This window comes from Podarcis gaigeae (genome assembly GCF_964106915.1).
Source record: "Podarcis gaigeae genome assembly, chromosome: 8".
Lineage (NCBI taxonomy): Eukaryota > Metazoa > Chordata > Lepidosauria > Squamata > Lacertidae > Podarcis > Podarcis gaigeae.
This window is the reverse complement of record NC_139684.1, coordinates 76,035,407-76,059,676: the sequence shown is the minus strand read 5'-3', so window position 1 is coordinate 76,059,676 and position 24,270 is coordinate 76,035,407. Positions and strand designations below refer to the sequence as shown.

Below are 24,270 nucleotides of genomic sequence, written 5' to 3'. Positions count from 1 at the left end.
CACTTCAGAATGCCAGCTCTTGTATTACTTGGCAAAGGCACAAAACAGAATGTATTAAACTTAGTTGTCACTGTTCGTGCCACGGGTCTCTCTGAAGAGAGCCAGCTGCATCCAACCAACTCCTACTCAGAGTAGAAGTGTTGGGCTTAATGGTCATGACTGGACTTAGTTCTATGGGCCTACTCTGAGCCATGGTTGGTTATAACCCAACTGATGGTCGAATCTGGGGATTTAATTTATTACACTAAGATTTATGTAATGGCTGTTCAATAAAAATGGAACTGGCCTACCCACCCAGGTTCAGAATCACTTTGCTATGGTTTTCGTTGGTTTATTCTGTATTTTGTGTTCTCATTTTGTATTGTCATGTTGTGATCCGCCCTGTGATCTTCGGATGAAGGGCAGTATACAAATTTAATAAGTAATCAAATGCACCAGCTGGTTTGCATACACTGAGTATATGCCCTACAACCTAGAGCAGGCATGCAGGCATGCAAACATCTAGACATTGTTGGACTACAACTCCCATCATTTTTAACCATTGGCCATGTTGGTGGTGGAGTCTAGCAACTTCTGGAATATCAAAGGTTCCCCATTCTTCTAGAATAAGTTCCAGAAACTTTGTATCCCTCAGCACACAGGTTACTATGGAAAGAGTTAGCTGTAAGAGAAATCTGGGAAACACAAACTGAGCTGGGAAATGTTTATGTGTAAGCATGAATATTTAAGTGTGTGTCTCTCTCTGTGTGTGTATTCCAGATATGCAAGATAAAAAAAGAACAACATAAATTGCAAGCAATAAATACAAAAAAATGCAGTTATTGTTCAAAAGAAGAATAAAATAACTTTTCTGTAGAAAATCAGAAGGTTTATCCCAAAACAAATAACTACAATGAGAATAGAATCAGTATCATGTATTATTGTTCAGTGTGCACCAGGTAACATCAAGCAGCAAATCAAACAGCAAGTGTTCCAGCAATAATTTTTTAAAAAAAAAATCTACAAAACATTTATTAATCAATAGCTGTTCTGTTTATTCACAGGTGGAAGGGATGAAGGGATAAACGAAAGCTAACTTGGCCAGATCCAACTGTATGCTGGCTGAGGGGACTGCTCATGCACTTCAACAACTTTATGTGTTGTAAAATCAAACAACACTGATAAGATTAAGGATGACTGTTTGTAAGGTAGGGTGGAATGACTAAATCCTTCAACTATCAATCAAAATTAATTTCTTTCTTTCTTTCTTTCTTTCTTTCTTTCTTTCTTTCTTTCTTTCTTTCTTTCCTTCTTTCGTTAAGGTCACATTTGCCTTACCCCAAACCCTGTTCAAACATCAACCAGCCTTAACTGGGAAGCTCACAAGTATTTTATCTGCTAAGGATTCATCTTTTACCTGTTTTTCTCCGCTTCCTAGATCTTCAAGTTCCTTGTTGAACTGATGCCTGTTGCTGAAGGGCTCAGCTGCAAAGTGTGAGGCTGATGTTGCCTGTATTTATAGATGCATGCGCTGTGCAGAAAAGGGTAAGTACCAGCTCTCTGTGGGGAGGGAGGAGATACAGGAAGCAGAGGGGAGCCTAGGTGGTGGGGGATGGGGTGGCAGTAACGATGAGAAAGGGGAACGGGACATTCCGATTCAGTGGAACAAGGAAATAAGAAACTAGAGGGTGCGGTTTGTGAGAGGTGTTGTTATCAATTGATCTCATGCCAGTTTTTGGAGAGATCTTTTAGGCAACATCGGCCATTTGGTCACCCTGTTCCCACCCCTGACTCCCACTCATGTTCCCTCCAAATATAAACACTGGAGACCTCGATTTTGTTTGCTAAGGTTATGTTGAATAGGCGTGGGCGTTTTTTGTTTTTGGTACATCTAAAAGAAAAAAGCATTGAAGAAAGGCCAAAGTATTGCTCTGTTTTCCTTTGGAACGAGGCTGTGAGGGGGGGTCTTGTTGTCTGGGCAGCCCAGGACTTCCCTACATGTTGCCCAGGCTTGCGCCCCTGGGAGGCTACTTCGGTGCTGCTAAAGCAGTGGTCTGTCTTCACCCCTGGAGGCACATGCCCAGGGGTCTCTTAAGCATATGTGGTGCCAAGGTGCAAAGATCCACCCGGTGCCCCCCCTCCCCAGGTTGCCCAGTCCCAGGCATGCAGGAGGGTGGAGCCAGCCGGCCGCCTCAGTGTCTCGCTGGCTCGGTCGCCCCCAAACTCGCGGCACAGAGATGCCCGCAGCAGAAGAGCCTGCCACAGCACTCTGACAGACGGGTGGGCTCTTCCCCAGATTCAACTCTTGGGCCCCCGGACTCTCGGCCAGGCGCCCCCGAGAGCCTGACGCCCGGGTGCCCCATACTCCTAGCGCCTATGGGTAAGACGGCCCTGCACACGTCATTGTCTCTTGAAACAGGAAGGCGCCAACAGCAGCAATATCCCTGCTTAATGGTCATGCCGGCTGAGGCTGATATCCTGAAACAGGGTCCCCCAACCCTGACCTGTGGACTGGGGCTTTAGCCTCCTTTGTCTAGCAGGAGTCTGTCCATGTTTCATCAGTGCCTTCATGGACTTGGTGTGGGGAGTCCATATTATACCACCATCCCCACAGTAGTTGGACCTGCTGCTGCAACCTAGTCACGATTCAAAACAGACCTGAGGCAGGTTCCTAGTGCTCTTTAGTGTAACTCAATTTATATATTGCCTCCCACTAAAAGAAGGGTCAAATAGGAGAACTACTTCAAAATGATTTACAGATGGTATTTAACTCCGAGTAGGCTTGCTAAGATGCATAAGATTGAATCAGATAAAAGCTGGAGATGCAATGAGATTGAAGGAACATTCTTTCATATGTGGTGGACCTGTTAAAGGGTAAAAGAGTTTTGGGAAATAATTCATAATGAATTGGGGGGGGGGGTGTTTTAAAAGTACTTTTCCCAAAAACACACACCCTAGATAATTCAGAAATTCCCAGGTGTCAAAAAAGGTTATTTATGTAGGCCACTACTGCGGCCCCTGTTTTGTTAGCCCGAAAATGGAAAATGAGCGAGGTCCCTACTAAAGAAGAATGGCAACTTAAGCTGATGGAATATGTGCAGCTTGCAGACTTTTAACATATAGAATAAGAGAACAAGAAGAATATACATTTAGAGAAGATTGGAAAATGTTTATTGAATATATGGAGGGAATTGTGTACACTTGAAAACGTTGGGAGCATTAAGATAAATCCAACAGTGTAAATAAGTTTTGATGGATGTAATAACGGAATACTGAATGGTTTAGTTTATGTAGAATATGCAGGGATTTATGATATGCAAAATGAACCATAGAAAGAGAAGAAGGGAAGTCATTATATTTTAAGGGGATTTAAATGAATATTCTAAATTATAAAACAGAAAGTTTAAGAATTATTATATATAAAAAAGAAGGGCTGAAATGATTTGCAGCCAAAGAAAATATCCAATAAAGTGTCATGGGCCAGGAGTCAGCTTCGCCTGCTGAGCAGCAACCTGAAGGGGGAGAAGGCCAAGGCGACTCCACCTGTACCTGACCAGCCTTCAAGGTCACAGAGCAGAAGGCACCGATGAGAACCAGCTATCTCTAGGTTTCATAAACAGAGCTCTCAGCAGCAGTCAGGTGCTGGAATCTGCACCTGTAGTTCCTGGCTAGACCTGGCTGCCGCCTGCTCTCCATCTGGAGTCCCTGACCTCTCAGCTGGACCTTTGGCTCTGTCATCATGTGGGCTGCTTCCACCTGGCACTTTATTGTGGTGGTGCTCATGCATGAAAGCCTTTTCTAGTGTCCCCTTGGCGTCCCCCTCATATTTCCCCATCTAATTCATATTTCCTGTTTTGCAACAAATCCAGTACAGTGGTACCTCGGGTTACAGACGCTTCAGGTTACAGACTCTGCTAACCCAGAAATAGTACCTCGGGTTAAGAACTTTGCTTCAGGATGAGAACAGAAATTGCACACTGGTGGCAAGGCGGCTGTGGGAGGCCCCATTAGCTAAAGTGGTACCTCAGGTTAAGAACAGTTTCAGGTTAAGAACAGACCTCCAGAATGAACTAAGTTCTTAACCTGAGGTACCACTGTACATTAAAAAAAAAAAAGTTTATCTATCCACAGCCACTGCTAGTGTGGAAGTTTGTTTGCACGTTTTGGGGGAGGGGGCAGGGAGTTGGTTATGTGAGTGGTGGTGACATTTCAGTGGTGACATCTCTCCTCCTGCATCATCAGATCACAACCTCACCATTTTGCTTCTGGCAGCCCCCCACAAAACTGAGGGGGGGGACCTATTTTCAGTGATTGCCATGTGCCCTGTTCAGACTTCAGACGAGATATTCTCTCAAGAAAGCCACACAGTAAATGTGGGAAGTTGCATAGGGGGCTGTGATCATAGTACAAACCAGGCAGAGGGCCTTCTCGGTACTGGCACCCGCCCTGTGGAACGCCCTCCCATCCGATGTCAAGGAAATAAACAACTATCAGACTTTTAGAAGACATCTGAAGAAGGCAGCCCTGTTTAGGGAAGCTTTTAATATGTGATGAATCATTGTATTTTAATCTTTTGTTGGAAGCTGCCCAGAGTGGCTGGGGTTATAAATAAATAAATAAATAAATAAATAAATAAATAAATAAATAATAATAATAATAATAATTGGAGAAAATCACATGGATGGGGGAGAGATGTAACTCAAGTTCACATTTAAAGGAGAACCTTCCTAACCTGCACTTTCTGAAATAATATGCAGCCTGCAACACAGCTGTTATTAAAAATTCGCATTTCTCCAGATTTTGCAATGCAGTTCTCCAACCAAGTCATGTGTACTGAAAAAATGCATATACTAGTGGAAAGTGTGTACATTAATGCATATACTGGTGAAAATGCCATACAAAAAGGCAAAATTGCATTAAAAAATGTGTACAGTGGTACCTCGGGTTAAGTACTTAATTCGTTCTGGAGGTCTGTTCTTAACCTGAAACTGTTCTTAACCTGAAGCACCACTTTAGCTAATGGGGCCTCCTGCTGCCACCACGCCGCAGGAGCACGATTTCTGTTCTCATCCTGAAGCAAAGTTCTTAACCTGAGGTACTATTTCTGGGTTAGCGGAGTCTGTAAACTGAAGTGTCTGTAACTGGAAGTGTATGTAACCCGAGGTACCACTGTATATTAGAACTTTGTACTAAAATGCTGATGTATTTTCATTTGGGCGTGTGTGTTTTTTAAAAAAAGAACACAAACTGAAGTGTAAACATGAAGAATTGAGTGTTGGAAAAAATGATAAACTGAGAGAAACTGAAATTGACAGATCTATCCATCAGGATTAAGACAATTTTTTTACATGTTTAATCAGACATAAGTCATTGTTAACATTTGTCATAGATTGGAAACCTCCTATAGACCCGGAAAAGGAAATAATGATATCTGGATTTGAGGATTGGAAATAATATTTGTTAATAGAAAGTGGTTTTGTTGAGTGTTATACACAGGACTGGACAAAATTAATATTGTTTTTTATATAGTGGACAGATGAAGAATGGGAAGTTCTTTATTTTCTTAATCTTATTTTTTTCTATCTTTCTCTTTTAACCAATTTTTTACTCTTTATTATTTATTTCTTTTCCTTTTTCTATTTCTATCTCCTCCCCCTTTTGTGTTTTGTTTTTTTAAAAGAGAAAAGATATTGAGTTTTGCATTTTTTCTCTATAAACCTTAAGAACCTCTATAAACAGCGTGGCACCCTCCCTTTGGAATACCCTCCCATCAGATGTCTGGGAGATAATGAGTTACACAACTTTTAGAAGACATCTGAAGGCAGCCCTGTATTGGGAAGTTTTTAATGTTTGATGTTTTTATATGTCCTGGAAGTCGCCCAGAGTGGCTGGGGAAACCCACCCAGATGGGTGGGGTATAAACAGTAAAATTGGTATTATTATTATTATTATTATTAATTTTTAAAATGACTAAGACATTTTTAAAATAACAAGGAAAGCAAAGGGTGGCTCTGTTTTCTTTCACCCTTGCTTTGATAGAAGAACTGGCCTAAAACCTAAGAAATTTTCTTCCTCTTTCCTTGCCTCCCCGCACTCCAGCTCTCACTTTTTATTACTGGTATGTGACTGCTTTTCTCCAGTCAACACAAGAAAATTTACAGAGATATCTTTAGATTTCAGCTTCCTGGACCAGGTCAAAACCCAGTCTCCCCTGGCCCCAGCCAGGCCTTGAGAGGCAGAGGTAAAAATGATGTGTGTTATTTTTGCTACTTTCCATGTCAGTTTATTGAAGGACAACGCAGAAGGATATGAGGGGGGGGGGGATCATTCCCCAAACACAGTGAGAGGAAGAGAAGCATAAGAACATAAGAAGAGCCTGTAGGATCAGGCCAGTAGTCCATCTAGTCCAAAATCCATTTCTCACAGTGACCAACTAGATGCCTGTGGGAGGATTCGAACACAAGAGCCCTCTCCTGTGGTATTCCTGTGGTATTCTCCTACTGGTATTCAGAAGCATTGCTTCCATCCAACTGTGGTGGAAAGCCAATAGGGCAATGGAATCCTCGGATCATATCCATGCCATACCTTTCAAACACTTTCATACAACTTTAAGAGTCATGGCTCTCATGTTTAAAATGACATTTGTAAAAAAAAAACCAGAAGCATTTTTGTTAGGGATTTTAGGACGAGATCTGACAAGAAAAAGAAAGAACCTGTTTATGTATGCTACAACAGCGGCAAGAGTCTTGTTAGCATGAAGACTGAAGAATGAGGAAATCCCAACAAAAGAACAATGGCAAGAAAAAACTGATGAGCTGTGCGGAATTGGCAAAGTTGACATATAAACTACATGAGAAAGACAACAGTGACTTCAAGGAAGAATGGGGATTTTTTACAAACTATTTAAAAAGACAACAAAACGATTTCAACTCCTTGGCAGGCTTTGAATAAACATCCACAAATTTATTAGTAGAACATATGATGGATAAGGTAATGATATGTACAATTCTATAATATGCAGAGAAAAATATGTATAAACAAATCAGAGAGGGGAGCTGAGGGAAGTCTCTGGGGGGGGGGAGATGGAGAGAGGGGGGAATAAAAAGGGGGGAAATGTAATTGGTTATGTTGATTCATAATTTATGTTGTTAATATTTTTCAATAAAAATGTTTTTTTTTAAAAAAGAGTGATGGCTTGCTTCAAACAATCCTGGGAGCTGTTAAGGGTGCTGGGAGTTGTTAGGAGATCCTCAACAAATGACAGATTCCCTGGGGGAAGCAGTGACTCTTAAATTGGCCTTAAAGGGCTTGAGATGAATGGCTTGGATGCCACCTTGGGCATTTCACAGGGGTTGTTGTTCCTGAACCACCTTCTTCCCCCTTAGTGGTTTTCTGTGGCTTTCGGGGCCGGGCTGCATGACACCTTGTCAAGGTTGAAGATCACTCCTGCTGAGTAAAGGGCCGTCCCCAGGGGCAATGAGCAGGCCGTCTCTGTGCTGCATCCTCTTGCTGTGAAGGTAGAGGGAAGACCACCTGCGGGCAGAGGATGACGTTGGTTAGCAACACAAAGCTTGACGGGGAAGGGTCAGTGGCAGATGCACAACTTCTTCACACGCAGAAGGCCCCAGACTCAATCTCTAGGTAGCGCTAGGACTACCTCCAGGGCTGGGGTGTGGGATCTTCTATTTTTATTTATTTTTACTACCTGGCAAATAGGGCTGGCCACTCTGTGGGAAATCATAGTTTTAGTGTTTGTTGCTTCTTATTGTGCATTATGTGGCTGAAATCAATTGACAGAGGACAGAGTACTACAGTATATGCTTTTTTACTCATACCGGCATTCAGCGTCCCAGATACCATGATGCAGCGATTGTCTGTTCCGGTGCAATTCAGCATCTCAGTCCCCTTGCAGTGGCTGGAACCAAAGATGGAACAAGCTGGACACTGCAATCCATTGGAGGTGAGGTTTGTAGGTGGCACTGCGGAGAAAAACCCATGTAAAGCCCAGTCGCTCCCAAACTGTGAGGCACAACATATTGTTTCATGCCACCTCAGTCTCTGAGCAGTGCAAGATACCAGAGTTCCTTGGCCTATGCAGGGTTTGGAAATGAGGTGCTGTGAAGGCTGCTTACCCCCGGGGTATGTAAATAACAACAACAACAACAACAACAACAACAACAACAACAATTTATACCCCCATCCATCTGGCTGGGTTTCCTCAGCCTTTAAATGCCTTTAGATGCCTCTAAAAGTTGTGTAGTTCTTTATTTCCTTGACATCTGATGTCTAATGGGAGGACGTTCCACAAAGAAGTCGTGAAATGACTCTTTAGTGCTGAACTGCAGCAAACAGCAGTTTGGGTATTCTCCAGATTGTTGTTTGCTCCAATTTAAAGTGAAAGAGCAGGCTTTCCCTGAGAAAGGAATGGGACAAGGGGAAAGCTGCTGGGACTCATGCCTAGAAAGCACGGGTCAAGGAAAAACCGCTCAGAGGAGAGAAGCAGAGCGTTCCATACAGGTCAGTTCCCAACGGTTGCAGAGGTCATCCTGGCAGCAGCTAGAGATGCTCTGAAGGTGGAGCCCAGCATTGGTGGTGACACTGATGGAACCAGAATAGCAATCTTCAGCAGCAATGCAGGTCTTGAGGGTCTCTGTGGTATCGTCACCACCTGGAAAATGAAAAACAGCCATTAAGAGAGCTGGTTCATGGTAGATTTTCCTCTATTTTTTTGCACAAAGGCTGAGGATTTGAGAACATCTGCAAAAAATATCAGCAAGAAAAGCTTGCGCCCATCACAACATGTGTATGTTCCAGTTGCTCTGCTGTGCCCTCTTGCCTCAGAGGACCTTGGTGGGAGCAATCAGGAGGACCATGCCACTGAATATTAGACCCCATCTGCACTAAGGGTGCTGAGAATTGTTAGGAGAGACCGCTATTCCCTTCACAAAGCTACAATTCAGTTGTAACCATCAATAGCTCACTTGGTACAGCATGAGACTCTTAATCTCAGGGTCGTGGGTTTGAGCCCCAGCTTGGGCAAAAGATTCCTGCATTGCAAGGGGGTTAGATTAGATGGTCCTCGTGGTCCCATCCAACTCTACAATTCTGTGATTGTATGGTTTTCCCATCCCAAGGAACACTGGAAACTGCAGCTCTGTGAAGGGAATAGGGGTTCTCCTAAGAGATCTCAGAATCCTTAATAAACTACAGCTCCCAGGATTCTTTGGGGGAAGCCATGCCTGTTAATAGCATTATGATACTGCTTTAAATGAATATTTTATTTCTTTCATAAAATTTATATACTGCTTGACTGTAGGGGGAAGGAAACTTGAAAGCAGTTTACAAAAAAAGATAAAACAATGAAACGACTAAAAAAACCACAGCATACAAGAAATTTAAACCACAACAGAATAGACTAAAACCAATTAAAACTCATATAAAGTTTTTAAACATCTGGGTAGGCTTGTCTAAAACTTCAGCAAGTGCTGAAAAGAATGCAGTGAAGGTGCAGGTGTTGCCTTAAGTCTGTGGGGAACAACAGCAGATCACTGTTATCCTCACATCCTCCTTGCAGACTTCCGAAAGAGATATGCCTGCAAGCTTGAAAGCTTAAAGGAAGATTTATGGATAGCACACAGGAAAAGGAAACTGATGTTCCTTGAAGCCTAAAATCTGCAGGAATCAGAGACCCCCTTTCTCCTTCTACTGGGCCAAGGCGGGACTTGCGTGTCCCACTTTGCATCACTCACCCAAAGAGTTCATTCCCACAATGGTTAGGCAGGTGTCTTCATTCATTCTGCAGGGATGAGCCAGGCCAGTGCAGCCTTCACCAGGGCTGATGCAGGTCTCACAGATTAGGCAGGAGCCTGCGGAAAGGAGCAGAGGAAGCGGAAGGAGACAAGCTTGTATAAACGAAGCCAGCTAATTAGAAATGAGGACACTCAACAGAATATTTGCATTCGCAGTGAATGCACTGGGTGAGGTCCTCCAGACTGAGATAGCTGGGCTCAGGGGCCATTGAAATCAAAAGTGTGGCATTTGGAAGTCAAACGGAATCCATTCCAGAAGTCCGTTCAACTTCCAAAACATTCGACTTCCAAGGCACAGCTTCCAATTGGCTGCAGGAGCGTCCTGCAGCCAATCGGAAGCCGTGGAAGCCACGCCAGACGTTCGGCTTCCGAAAATCATTCGAAAACCAGAACAATCACTTCCAGTTTTTGATCATTCAGGAGCTGAAACATTTGAGTTTACAGGCGTTTGGCTTCCGAGGTTCCACTGTACTTAATTCTAGCCTCCCAGAGTGGCTGGGGCAACCCAGTCAGATGGGCAGGGTACAAATTAATTATTATTATTATTATTACACCAAATAGGCAGGTCAGGGAACAGCATTTCCCCCGTGACATGGACTCACCTTTACCCAGGAGAGCAGCCAGAAGGAGGCTGAGGTTGACCAGAGTCTTCATTGTGATGGGATGCAAGATCTCTGCCGAGCTGTTGCCTCTATCAATGAAGAGTCCAAGTGGGAGTATATAAGCCGCAGCAGTTACATAAGGGGGTGAACGGGTAAATATAAGCTTGGCGTCGGGCTTGCTGCTTTTGATGAGAGGCACTTAAAATCCTTGGGCAGCCCCCAAGCTCCCTTGACAGCTGATCCTCTTTGTCTATTGACTGCCTCAAGGAGTCCTTTTGTGAGCCAGCTGGGTCTCGCTCGCTCTCCCATAGCCAAGGGAGCACACAGCCACCTTCATTCCACTCCGACCTTTCCCACTCCTGGCAACGAAGCTGGGAGCTTTGAGTTTCAACTTGTGGGATACAAAGAGAGTTGATGGAAAAAGGAATGCTTCCCTATCTAAAAGCACACTCCTTTTTCTTTTAAATAGAAAGGGTCTTCTCACACTGCTGTGATTGAGTCCCAGTGAGCTGAGCTTTCACTTCAGTCTTTGGAACGGTGACACAGCCCTTTGATTAGGAACATAGCAAGATGCCCAGGTCCATCTGTCTCAGTACTGTCTACACAAACTGGCAGCTGTTCTCCAGGGTTTCAGGAATGGTGTCTCCTTCAGCTCCATGTGGAGACTCTGGGGATTAAAATTGGGAACTTCTGCATGCAAAGAAGATGCTTTCCTGCTGAGCTACAGCCCTTCCTCACAAGGAATACTCTCTGCCTACAGAAAGAGCTGTAAAGGGAAAAGGACCTCTCCCAAGATTCTCCACCCTTTCCCTGGGCGATGAGAGAGAGAAATTGTTCATAGAATCATGGATTTGTAGAACTGGGACCATAAGGGTCATCTAGTGCAACCTCCTGGAATGCGGGAATCTTTTTCCAAACGTGGCACTTGATCCCACAACCCTGAGAGTAAGAGTTTCATGCTCTACCACCCGAGATTTGAGAAAAAGGGTGAAGAAAAATTCTGATTTCCTTCAGTAACATCACTTCTGAGAAATTTTGGCTCAGCTCTAGTTTTCACCCCAGCAAGGCAGCACACATACCATCAGCTCCCAGTTGGCATAAGAGACCTCTGTCAATCTTTGTTTTATATAAAGTACTTGCTTTAGTGTTTTAAACTTGTGAACCATCTTGGGTGCCTTGGTAACGATGGTGATAGAGATAGATAGATAGATAGATAGATAGATAGATAGATAGATAGAGATAGATGGATGATAGATACACAATAAAAAATGTAAATAAATAACTTTGTTGTTGTTGGGTTGTTTCTCCTACATCCCACCCCACCCCACCCCCCAGGATGTTGAGTTATGGTTTCAGTGCTGAGTTCCATTCACAAGAAAGCTTCATCACAAGGAAAAGTCAACTCTGTAATTGGCTTATTTGAATTTCTGTCTCACAGAACCCTTATCCCATGGATTCAGGTCAGGTTACAGTATGCAAGAGCCCTGCTGGATCAGACCAAAACAGCCTATCTATTATAGCATCCTGTTCTCACAGAGGCCAGCCAAGTGCCTAGTGAAGCTTACAAACATACCGTATTTTTCACTCCATAAGACACACTTTTTTCCTCCTAAAATGTAAGGGGAAATATCTGTGTGTCTTATGGAGCGAATATGTGGTTCCTGGCAGCGGTGGAGCTGGGGACTTTGGTTCCCGGAGCGGCAGAGGCATGGCCTGTGCAAGTGTCGTAATGGCAGCGCCCGCCCAAATGTCTCCCGCCCGCACAAGGGGGTGGGGAGAGGGGAGGCAGGGGAAGAGGGCTTTAGAACACTCTTTAGAGTTCCCTTTGCTCGAGGTGCTCTGTGACTTGCATGAGAGCAGCCAGGAGCCAGCGCGGAGGGGGATCTTTCTCCCTCACGCGCTCTGTCAAATTGGGATGGGGAGCATTTTTCTTTCTTTCCTCCTCTAAAAACTATGTGCATCTTATGGTCAGCTGTGTCTTATGGAGCAAAAAATATGGTAGGTTCCTTGCTGTTGACGTAAAGCAAGGATGGGCCTTTGGCATGTTGCTGGGCTCCTGCTCCCATCAGCCCCAGCCAGTGGTTTAGCCAATGGTCAAGAATGATTGACGTTGCAGTCCAGCAACATCACAGATTCCCGATCCCTGATGATAAAACCTTAAAATGTTGATTGACCTCCAGACTGCTCAGGAACAAAAAATATGCACACTCAAGTAAAAGAACACAGAACCAATTGTTAGGCACTGAGATTGGAGGGATTCCAGTTACTTGCTTGCAATTTCAGTGGTTCAATGGTCCAGGGTCACTTTTTTAAAAAGAAGAATAATGAAGGTGATCCATTAGTGTTGGCTGTCCCCAAGAGAAGGAGGAGTTTTTTCAAACAAGATTGGGTGTTTTTCTTTTTCAAAGACGGATGTCAGTCAAGTATTAACATGACCTTGATGTAAAAATCCTTGAAGGAGACCACAAATACTTGGGATTAGGAAGCGCCTTACTGAAAATGGGGCCATGATGGAATCAGCACACAACACCCTTCAAGTGGGCCTACCGCCGACTCTAGTCAGCTACGTCTGTGAGCAGGTCCGACATTTAAATTGCCCACAATGCCCTGGGGCAACACTACAGCAGAGGCATTTTGTGGATAATTGCCATGGTGGTTTACTTGCAGCTGCCTATCTCAAACTGTGGAGCCATAAGCCTGCTGCAGCAGACATGCATATAGATGGGGGCCCACCAGAGAGCATTTTGCTATGTAAGGTACCCTTGAACCCAGTCCAGACTGGCAGTGGGAGCAGAAACGAAAGGCCCCTACTTCAAATGCATCCCCCTTAAGAGATTCCAGTTGGCAAATAAGGCTACAATTGGCAAATAAGGCTGTATACACATTAGCAGCTGAGGATGCAGAAAGATTGTTGCCCTCTGTTGTGTTTTTATTTAATTTGGCAATTGTGTCCATTTTGTCGTGCTTTTAACTCTTTGCACTCTGCACAATAAATGCTCATTTACCTTCCCATCTCTTGGGGCTCGTCCACACCTTCCCTTGAGTCCAGGCCTAGTTGTTCCATTTTTAATTTTGTCTGGTGTTCTAATTTTCAAACTTTTTGCCTCAGATTTTATATGGGCTTTATTTGCGTTCATTTTTCTAGTCTGCTTTTCTGGTTGAAAATTAGACTCGATTTTTTCAGACATGCTCACAAATGAAGCATGAGCAACCATGGTGGGGGAATTTGTCTGCAAGTTTGCTAAATCCTTCGAAGACAGAGGTCCTTTGGCTGGGTCGGGATGATATGGGATTGCAGGGGCAACTCCCATCTCTTGCGGGGGCACAATTAGTGCCAGCACCGTTCGTTAAGAGTTTGGGTGTAATCTTCGACATCTCCCTTTCCATGGAGGCGCAGATTGCAGCTATAACAAAGGCGGCATTTTTTCATCTCTGCCAAGCTAAGCAGTTGACTCCTTACCTCTCTCGCCCTGACCTAGCCACTGTGATCCACGCGACGGTCACCTCCAGACTTGATTATTGCAACTCACTCTATGTGGGACTGCCCTTGAGACTGACCCAGAAACTCCAGTGAGTGCAGAATGCCACGGCGAGACTCCTCGCCGCGGGATCACATTCACCCAGTGCTATACCAGCTGCACTGGCTCCCAGTGGAGTACAGGATCAGGTTTAAGGTGCTAGTTTTAACCTTTAAAGTCCTATACAGCCTAGGACCCTCATACCTATGGGACCACCTCTCCTGGTATGTCCCACGGAGGACCTTACGGTCTTCAAATGAAAACATCTTGGAGATCCCAGGCCACAGGGAGGTTAGGCTGGCCTCAACCAGAGCCAGGACTTTTTCAGCCGTGGCCCCGATCTGGTGGAACACTCTGTCACAAGAGACTATGGCCCTGCGGGACTTGACATCTTTCTGCAGGGCCTGTAAGATAGAGCTGTTCCACCAGGCCTTTGGCCAAGGCACACTCTGACCCCCTCCTTTGGTATTCCTCATAGAACTCTAGCACAATAGTTGCCATTAATTTGATTTTGATTTTAGAATGAATTTCAATTAATTGATTGTGATTTTATGTAACTGTGTTACTTTTATTGTTGTTAGCCACTCTGAGCCCAGCTTCGGCTGGGGATGGTGGGATATAAATAAATTTTTATTTTCATTTTCATTTATTATTATTATTATTATTATTATTATTATTAAAGGAACAGGATTCCCAACCTCCTTTGCATCGGAGCACCTGCTCTGGAAGCGACTGTTTGTTTTATGAAATTATTTGAACGAGGGTGCTTATTATAGCCTTCCCCAATTTTCTAGCCTGCATTGCTGGGGCTGAAGGGATCTGTAGTCCAAAAATTTTGGAGGGCATCAGGTTGCAGAAGGATGGCTCAGCATTTATGTTCGTAAATGAAGCTTGGAGGGACGTAATGGCCCCAAAGAGGCACACAATGGGATGCTATTTCAAGGAGGCAAGCCTGTTGCCAGATTCTGAAAGGGGCCGAGTGCTTGGGCAGAGACTCTGAGGGAGGAATTGAGCTGAAGCTTGTTCGAAAAGGAATCGGGTAACAGTAGAAGTGGATGAGTCAAGAGAAACAAGCTCAGATTGAGGGCTGATAGAGTTGTTTCTGTTGGCACATACGTTTGGGACAGGACACAAACAGTGGGGTTTCTTAGGTCTGATCCATCTGGTACCTGGACAAAGTACCTGCCACCACCCCCCCAAAAAAAAGCTTTCATGCTATTGGATCATCTACTCCGACATTCAGCTCCCCATTTAGGCAACACTGAATACGTAAAGGTAAAAGACGCCTGGATGGTTAAGTCCAGTTAAAATTGACGTTTACCTTCAAGGGCTGGAGCCGATGACTTGTACTTTGCCATGTACTGGACAATGTCGTTTATATAGAAGTTAAAAAGAAATGGGGCTAGCAGGCATCCCTGTTTGACCCCTTTCCCCAATGGCAGTGGGTCCGTAATGGCAGTGGGTCCGTAAGAATTCCTGATGGGCCAGTTCTGATTTTGACTGTAGTATCTGTGTGTAACTCTCTGAGGATTTTTAAAAGCCGTCTATCAATGTCCGTTTCATATAATTTTTTCCATAGTCTATCTCTACAGATTGAGTCAAAGGCAGATGTCAAGTCAACGAAGGCCACAAAGAGTCTGCTCTTATACGCTTTTGCATATTTAGCTACCAGGGTCTGTAGTACCATACAGTGACCTATCGTATTATGGCCCTTTCTAAATCCTGCCTGTTCCTGGTTGAACAGGTTAGAATGGTCCGCCCAGTCTACCAACTTGTTTAATAAGTACCGGGTATAAAGTTTGTATGCGATGTCCAGAAGGCTTACAGGGCGGTAGTTTGCTGGATCTTGAATATCTCCCTTCTTGTAGATAGGGGCTACCACACTTAGTTTCCAGTTTGCTGGAATTTTACATGTGTTGTTTATTGCCTTGGACTAGTTTGGCTCTGCTTGTTTTCCTTTCTTTGATGTTGGGCTGGGTTTTATTGCCATTTGGCTTGTTGCTGACTTCTTTGTGAAAGTGGCAGTCCTCTTTCCTCCTGATTAGTTCAATCAGGGAGGTGAGCAAACCCAAACATTCTGAGAGAAAGTTTTTAATTGGCCCCAGTTCTTTAATTAGCTGAGTTTGATGTTCTTCCAACAGATCTTTGTACAGCCCTGTCATTATGTAATTATAGCTGCCCAGGTCTAGATGTCGAACTCTTGTGTCGTTTAGCCACTCCTCCAACTCAGTCGGGGCAGGAGATCCCCCCTTTCCTCTAAGCATAGATTGATGAGTGGATTCTTTTGACTTGGATTCTGGGTTTCCCAGTTGAGGCTCCTGTTCTGGTCGGGCCTTAAGGGCTGAATTTTCTATAGTTGCCTGCTTTAACTCGGTTGCCAGGTCGACTCCTTTTCCTCTTCCTACCTCTGCTTCCATGTCCCTTCCGAACGAGGTACGGTCGACAGACCATTCGTGCGGATGCAGGCTCGCTGTGTTTTTTATTTCTTCTGCTTTTGGTTTAAAATAATATGGAATTTTTGCCTGCTTTTTCTTTGGGGCAGGGGGTTCAACAGCTTGTGCCTGAGCTAGAGGAATCCCCAGTTCTTTATAATTCTGTCTTGTAAGTACCATTTGAGTTATCTTCTCTAGCTGTGTGCTAGGGCCTTATTCAAAAGGAGCTCAGAGGTTGTAGTTAGCCTCAGATAGCCTCAAAATAGCACTCAAATAGCCTCAAAATAGCACTGGGTGGCCTTGGAAAATTTGAATGGCTTCCACGGGATTACAAAGGGCAGAAAAAAAAGGCAGATAAAAAAGCTCAGGAGAGGAGAGGAGAAAGGGGAGGTTTAAAAATACCTCCTGGTAGCTCCCGGATTCTTTATCAGGCTAAGCTTCGATTTTTTTCTGAATGTCTTTCTGTCTTATTGTTATTATTCTGTAAAAAGCTCCTACTCGCTCTGTTGAGGCTCACAGAAGACTTACTGCCGGCGCCATCTTGACCTCCCCTTTCTTTGTCCCATTGCTCTCCTAACCTGTTGCTGTATCTTCTTTCTTGAATGGTGGGGTTTTTTTGGGTAGTTTCCTTGCTGGGACAGCAAGGCTTGAATTTTAGCTTATTTTTATAATTTTATTGTTTATCTTTTAATAATGTTTTATGGTATTTTGTGTAAAGGCATGGACCTCACAAATTTAATAAACTTGAGTTAAAATTGACTATGGGGTGCAGTACACATCTTGCACTGGTATGCTTTTGAACTGCTAGGTTGGCGGGAGCTGGAACAGAGCAACAGGAGCTCACTCCATTGTGGAGATTCGAACCACCACAAGACCAGGAGGCTCAGTGGTTTAGACCACAGGGCCACCCGCTCCCAGGGCCGGATTTAGGTTTGATGAGGCCCTAAGCTACTGAAGGTAATGGGGCCCTTTATATGTCCAGCTGTCCTTTGTCAACAACAAATTGTTGCTGTTTTTTTGCGTTGAATATATGCTATATGGTAATTGATGGACCTAATAGGGATCTAAAGCCATTTGCACATAACAAAATATGTATTTTATCAAAGTAATTGTTGAACTGAAATACAATTTTGGAAATGTACATCCAGTTTTGTTTTGTTTTTGCTTTAATTTTTTGGGGGGCCCCCAAGAGAATGGGGCCCTAAGCTATAGCTTGTTTAGGTTATACGTAAATCCAGCACTGCCCGCTCGCTTCACTGTACAGCACTAGGAAGCAGGTCTTAAGTGTATTCAGTTGGGGCAGCAGTCTCCAACATGGTGCCCCACACATCTTCCCCCCTGAGTCCACCTGCCTCAATGCCGCCTGGGTCATGAGTTGGCAAGAGTGCTTGCCCTTCTATCCATGGAAAAGCAGCTCTACTCTCTTCTGAAGGCTCAGCTTAATTGTAAAATGTCAAAGAGGAAGCAATAGAAAGCAATGGCTTTGCTTTCACACCTCATGAAGCCAGTTCCTGTCACCTGCTTTTTCTTTTTTAAGATGATGGTTTTAATAATGGTGTTAATAATGAATCAAACACATTTCAAATAGGAAGCTTCTTTTTTTCTCATTTCATAAAATTTGCAAGCTGCTTGACTGTAGCAACAGCAAGGTTTGCAAAAAAAAAAAAAAAGCTAAAAAGCAGGGGGGAAATGAGAAAAATCTACAACACTTTAAAGTTAAAGCAGACTGATATCTCCTTAACTTTCTAAGCATGTGGCGGTAACAACTGAATTAATACATCTAAATAAGTGCTGGATACATTAGGAACTGCATGTTATATCATTTATTTCGCAGGGTTGCTCTTGGTATTTATTTATCGCTTGCTTGCTTGCTTGCTTGCAATTAATAAGAAATTTCCCGCCAGTTTAGCGCACGCTCTGAGAGCGAGCGAGAGCGCATGCGCTTACAGGAGCAGGCGGGACTCGCCCGTCGGGAAGCAAAACCCGACTTGAACGGAAAAAAAGAAAATAAACGACGGCAGGGGGCGCTCGTGCCTCCAAGCCAACGCGGCCTTGCCCTTAAGCGCCTGCGCAAAAGCTCCTGGAGGACTCGTCCAGGGGGGAGGAGTCTATGAGCGGCGGGCGGGCGAGAACATACCATAGAGCTGAGCGTCCTCGGGATCCAGCACTTCCGGCCTGCCAGGGGAGTTTTGCTACCGGGTCACGGTGGTGACAGAAAGTGGCGGGGAGATGCCGGAGATCGCAATCCGACATGTGGTGTCTGCCAGCAGCTCCGACCCGGTGAGGGCGAGGCCGCCTTTCTAAAGAGGACGCTCCGTGGCCTAGGGAGGGGAGGGAGGTTCCGTTATTTCCCCTCGACGGTTGGGCGCAACCATTCATATCTAGGATAGGGGTGGTCGGGAGGAGTTGGGTTTTGATTGGTGGAGCCTGGAAGAGCCCATTCTGGAGGGGGGGGAGAGAGGTGGGTGATAAATTAAGAGATAGGAGACCAGAGGAGATTTTTGAGTGAGGCCATATGTAGGGTGAAGTGATAGGGTGGGGAGTGATGGAGAGGACAACACACCATACATGGAAAGCGTAGACCCAAGAGTCCTGGGAACTGTAGCTTGTGCAGGGTGCTGGGAATTGTAGCTCTTTGTGAGGCAAACTACAGTTCCAGTGGAGGGAGTGGGGAGCGATGGGGAGAACAGCAACTTACATTTAAAACACACATGTACACACCTTACATTTAAAACACACATATGGACATCCAAGGGTCCTGGGAACTGCAGTTGGTCCTGGGAATTGTAGCACTGTATGGGGCAGACTACACAGTTTGTAGGATTCTTGGGAGCGAGAGGAGCAGATTGTGTTTTAAATGTACAGTGTGTGTGCAGCTGAAGAAATCACAGTGCGGATGATGTGGGCAAGTAATTCCTGCTCTAGATGAGAGATTATTTCCTGCCCCTTCATTTTTACCCTTCTCATCTCATCTTTCTTCTCGCCCCACCCCCCAGACGCACTGTGCTGAGAACCTGCTTAAGGCCGACACCTATCGCAAGTGGAAGGCTGCGCAGGCTGGGGAGAAGCACATCTCTGCCATACTACAGGTGAGTTTTAGTTAACCTCCTGAACGTTTGAAATCTGCCTCAACTTCCCCACCAGCACCTTGCAGGACTGTTAGGAATGTAAACGGGGCGAGAAGCGTGTGATGCAATTTCTTTGGGGCTAAAACACCTGGGATTGGCTTGCGCAGTTAGCTTCTTGTGTAAACAGCTGCAGTTCTTTCTTGGCTACGCAAATACCTTACTTGGAAGGAAGCTAAACTGAATCAGGTTGTAGGCTTAGATAACAGCTGTCTTGATTTTGAAGAGAGTGACAGCTGGACAGGATGTTGGCATGGTGATGGAGCTTGCTGGTGGAAATATGTTCATACACCCTGATTTGTGCTATTGTGTCTCCAGGTGATTGCAGGCAAAGTATCTACAGGGTGCCTAGAGAATAACTTGCACCTAAATATTAGCAAGACAAAGGAGATGGTGTTGGACTTTTGGAGGAAGAGAGGGGAACTAGCCCCATTGTATATCGGGGGGGGGGGTGTGGAGAGTCTCTTCCTTTAAATTCCTGGGAGTTTACCTTAGCGAAGACCTAACTTGGAAAAACAATATAACTCAGGTGGCTAGGAAGGCCCAACAGAAACTCTACTTCCTCAGGGTCTTGCGAAAGAACAATGTTAATCAACAATTGATGACCTCCTCCTTTGGGTCCACAATAGAAAGTGTCCTCTCATATTGTACGTTGGCTTGACATCCACAGACAAAAAGTCATTACAGAGGATGGTGAACACAGCACATGATATCATGGGCTGTTCCCTGAGCATGCTAGATTACATTGCAAGGGATCGTTGCCTTAGGAGAGCGAGAAAAATTCTCAGGGATGATTCACACCCTGGTCAGCACCTCTTTAATCTTCTACCCTCGGGCAGGAGAGATATAAAAGTATAATCAGTCGTACCAGCAGGCTAAAAAACAGTTTCTATCCATGGGCTGTTAGGCTGCTGAACGGAAAATAATATAGTAAAACTGACTTTCGGGGTTGGTGTGTTGTGCGACAAGCACAGAGAGTGCAATGAGATTGAGTGTTTGTGCAGGGGGGAGGGAGGCTCGGTTAATTTCATTGTACACAGGTTGCACATTGACAATAAAGGTATTATTGTTGTTGTTATTATTATATGTGGCTGTGAAGGGGAAAACGTACTGCGGGAACTGTCAATATTTGTAGCATTGGGAAATAACAAACCTCATGCATGTGATTAGTTGCAACTTGACTTAGGTTTGCTATTGGCATTTGGCTTACTGTGGTTGCATTGCTTCAAAAATGATACTATGTTGGCTTGGGTGTGCTCAACGGGTTGCCAGGTCCTCATGTCCACACTACCCATTGAGCTGCTTTTGCCACCCATCTGTCCCTTGGCGGGGGTGGGGGGGGAGGAAGAAGCCCTGTTTTGGGAAGTCATGCAAGCAGTCTTGAGAGGTCAACTTCAAAACCAGGTAGCAGATTAGCATCTCATCTTTATGTCATAGCTTGGTGGATCACTTGCAGTCGGAAGTCTGAATGCAGCCCAGCAGCTGTGCATTGTGACCACCAGTGGTTGACACCCCCACTGCATATTTCCCACAACAAAAACAGGCCTTCAGTGAGAAAGCCGTAGCCCTTTGGTAGGGCACATTGTTTGCATGCTGAAGGTTCTAAGTTCAATCCTATTCTCTGTGGTTAGAAGGATCTTGGGCACCAGGGCTGGGAAGGGAAGGATTCTGTGTGAGAGCTTGGAGAGTCACTGCCAGTTAGAGTAGACAGTTCTCTGGTATAAGACAGTCTTCCCCCAACCCTGTGTCTTCCAGATGCTTTGGACTACAACTCCCATCACCCCTAGCTAGCACAGCTCTGTTGGCTGAAATTAATGGGAGTTGCAATCCCAAAACATCTGAAGGGCACCGGGTTGGGGAAGGCTGATGTAAGATTTGATTTGGTATGAAGTGAGTGTATGTGCATGCATACATACATATCGGCAATCATGCATGAATGGGACACTGTGTTCAATTTGTCAGAAACTTTAGAAGCTTGGGCTGAAAGACAACATTTCTGTGTGTTTCCTAACCCTTGGCTGAGGCTGTCGTGTCTCCCCACAGTTTGAGAAAGAGGAGCATATTCACAGCATCGACATTGGCAATGAAGGCTCCGCATTTGTTGAAGTATTGGCTGGCAGCTCTGCCTCCTCCAGTGAGCAGAACTATGAGGTGAGCGAGTGCCTGTGTGTGAGAGACTGTGGAAGGGCCTCGTTCCTCACCCAACCTGAAAGCAAGCTGTTTTTTAACAAAAGGCTGGTGGTTTGGGGCTTTGCAGGATCAGAGTTGTGTCCTCCTTGCAATTTGTTTGGGCTGTCTCATTGGTGTAGAACATCACCCCCCCCTACTATTTTCCTAGTCTGTGGGGTTGAAGCAGTCTACTAAGGGGGGTCCATTTCACAGAGGCTGAAAGTGGTACTTAAACCTACTTAAAGAAAGGCCAAACCTAGAGATAGTGGGAGTGGGGACCAGAGTCACACATGAGTGGCAGTCCAGCAGCATAGGCTAGGGGCCACTTGAATGCAGCCACATGCAAAACAATGTTAGACAAGTCAAAGAAAGTGCCATAGAGACATGGAGGGCATGTGGGTAGAGAGGAGCACCCTGTATATTGTGCATTTGGCAGTTTTCATCAGAAGCCATAAATATGACTCAGTGTTCCTCTCTAGTTCACCACCACCACCTCCTACCTCTGTGAACCCATATTTTAATCCTATTAGGCTGGCATCTGTCAAGTTAGAGGCTAAAATGTAATCCCTTTAAGCCTGCAGTGCACCCTGACCTCCACCCCAGTCCTTTCCCTCTCACCTCAGGTGCTGCTGGTCACATCCTCCTTCATGTCCCCCTCGGAGAGCAAGAGCGGCACCAACCTCAACAGGGTTCGTATGTTTGGACCAGATAAGCTTGTGAAGGCCACAGCTGAGAGAAAGTGGGACCGGGTGAAGATCATCTGTACCCAGCCCTATACCAAGGTTTGTGTGGAAGTACAAATGATACAGGATATAAGGGATGCTGGCCAGTGTCAAGCTTGAGTTTCTGCATTCGTTTCTCAGTTTGGTAAGAGACTTACTAGGCTTGCCTTCATTAGCCTGTTACTCTCCAGCTACTTAGGATTACAACATGCCCTCATCAGTTCTAGCCAGCACAGTCATGTTGACTGGAGCTGACAGGAGTTGGTGTATGAAATGCCTGGAGAATACCAGGTTGGTGAAAGCTGTGCTACCCAGTCACGAGTTAGTTACCATCTCTCTCCATTGCCCATCTGTGAAATGGGTTTCATTCTGGCCGGTATTACAGGAGTGGTTTGAAGCTGAGAAAGGGTAAAGAACTTTGCATTCTGCAATAGAAATGGTTATTGTAATTGCCCAAAGAACATTTATGTTATGGAGTGCTGTACAAATGCCAAAAATCATAACAGCAACAGCAGCATGAAAAGGCTGATGGCTAGCATCTCTACTAATCTGGTGAACAGAGGATGCAAATTTTTAACTGCTTTAGGTAGTTAAACTATGGGTTCCCCATCTAGAGGTGAGGTGAAATCAGAGGACGTTAATGTAGGATGGAAATAACTAAATTCTTGTATAGGGATATTATTTTGAGCAAATTCCTATTTATGTTTACTCTGAAATTCCAATGAGTTGTGGAACTTACTTCCAAGTAAGTGTGTAACAGCATTACTTGGGCTAACCTCCAGCAGAAGAACATGTAAACTCCAGAGTTGTGCATATTCTTGGCATGAAAAATATAGTATCAACAGTTTATCAGAGTGATTGTTTACAAGGGGAGCAATTCCTGGTAGGTGGTGTCAGTCTGATGTATGCCTAACATACCAGGTTCTGTTAAGTGAGATGTCTTTGGTTCCTGAAGAGTGTGTGATGATGATAAGAGAGAGGGGCCGCCTGGGAGGAGGGGCCGACAAGTGCTTGGGACTGCCTGATTGATAAACCTGACTCCTTTACTTGAGTTTCTTTCTTTCCTTCTCAGTCCTTGACTTATGGCCTCTCCTTTGTGAGATTCCACTCTCCTCCAGAAAATGACGAGGTTCATTCCAAAACCGCTTCGCCAGTAAGTGCTCCAATGACCTGAATGTTGTCCCCTCTTTTGCTGCCATTCCTTGGCTGATTTGAAACCCTTGCTCTCTCCTTCCTGCTCTGTGTATTCAGAAGCTCACCAAGCTGGGGCAGTTCAAGGTCAAGGAAGACGACAACGACTCCCTGAAGCCCGGCGCGCTTTTCTTCAGCCGTGCCAGCAAACCCCTCGTCTCTCCACCTAAAGGTAGCCACAGTACCTATAGCATAGGTGGGGAACTATTTCCAACTCAAGGGCTGCATTTCCCTTCTGGGCAGATGTTCGAGACCCGTATTCCATTATCGGGGCAGAGGGGCAAAAGTGGACGGGACCCTGAATATGTCTTGTCTTTGTACAGAAGGCTAGTTTCTGCACACACTCCTCTCTAGCCTCCATCCAGATAAGGAATACACATTATCAGAGGTCAATTGCTCAAAACCACTCAGGGTCAGTGAGGGGTGTGGTCTGGGGAAATGACTTGGTGGCCAGGGGAAGGTTTTGAGGCCAGAGAACGTCACAGACCTGAGAGGCCCTACGCTTGGTATATTGCTTCCAGCTGGCTAATAATGAGGGTTACTAGGTCAAGCCATGGGTCCATTGCATCCAGTTTTCTGTTTCCCTCAGTGGCCAATCAGCTGCCTTTGAGATGCTCGCAAGAAGGGCATGAAAGCTACAGCACTTTCTCACCATTGCTCCTTGGGATCTCATATTGAATGGTGTCTGAAAGCCCTAAACGGCCTCGGCCCAGTATACCTCAA

The 24,270-nt window shown here is 45.0% G+C and overlaps 3 protein-coding genes across 5 annotated transcripts in view; 2 read left to right on the top strand and 1 right to left on the bottom strand.

Annotated features, from left to right (window-relative positions):
* Positions 1 to 24,270, top strand: part of LOC310851730 (phospholipase A2 inhibitor 25 kDa subunit-like) — a 1,159,037-nt gene that overhangs the window by 530,302 nt on the left and 604,465 nt on the right. The window lies entirely within an intron of this gene.
* Positions 6,910 to 18,584, bottom strand: PINLYP (phospholipase A2 inhibitor and LY6/PLAUR domain containing). Of its 2 annotated transcripts, none has more exons than XM_083754293.1 (6): positions 18,478 to 18,584; positions 10,391 to 10,479; positions 9,729 to 9,845; positions 8,495 to 8,647; positions 7,815 to 7,958; positions 6,910 to 7,512 (listed from the first exon to the last, which is right to left on the bottom strand). In XM_083754293.1, the coding sequence occupies exons 2-6, from the start codon at positions 10,440 to 10,442 to the stop codon at positions 7,361 to 7,363; spliced, it is 618 nt and encodes a 205-aa protein (XP_083610419.1). In that variant the 5' UTR covers positions 10,443 to 10,479; positions 18,478 to 18,584; the 3' UTR covers positions 6,910 to 7,360. The 2 variants fall into 2 exon arrangements, with proteins under 2 accessions (XP_083610419.1, XP_083610418.1); XM_083754292.1 differs by lacking the exon at positions 18,478 to 18,584 and adding an exon at positions 13,396 to 13,545.
* The window catches only part of XRCC1 (X-ray repair cross complementing 1), an 18,206-nt gene continuing 12,413 nt past the window's right edge, over positions 18,478 to 24,270 (top strand). For both annotated transcript variants that reach the window (XR_014567745.1, XM_083753867.1), the window contains exons 1-6: positions 18,478 to 18,620; positions 19,337 to 19,429; positions 21,509 to 21,616; positions 22,258 to 22,416; positions 23,429 to 23,509; positions 23,608 to 23,719. Coding sequence is in view for 1 of the 2 variants with exons in the window: in XM_083753867.1 (XP_083609993.1) it covers positions 18,570 to 18,620; positions 19,337 to 19,429; positions 21,509 to 21,616; positions 22,258 to 22,416; positions 23,429 to 23,509; positions 23,608 to 23,719 (604 nt within the window). In the remaining variant the exon portion in view is untranslated. The remainder of the gene's footprint in view (positions 18,621 to 19,336; positions 19,430 to 21,508; positions 21,617 to 22,257; positions 22,417 to 23,428; positions 23,510 to 23,607; positions 23,720 to 24,270) is intronic.

What these genes read in the sequence shown, in the direction of transcription:
- PINLYP (XM_083754292.1), bottom strand. Translation starts at nt 13,454, where the DNA reads ATGGAACAACTAGGCCTGGACTCAAGGGAAGGTGTGGACGAGCCCCAA. An exon ending in GGCTGCTCTCCTGGGTAAAG is followed by an intron (nt 9,846 to 10,390) that starts GTGAGTCCATGT and finishes TCCTTTCCGCAG; the next exon opens with GCTCCTGCCTAATCTGTGAG. An exon ending in ATCTGGGACGCTGAATGCCG is followed by an intron (nt 7,513 to 7,814) that starts GTATGAGTAAAA and finishes CTCTGCCCGCAG; the next exon opens with GTGGTCTTCCCTCTACCTTC.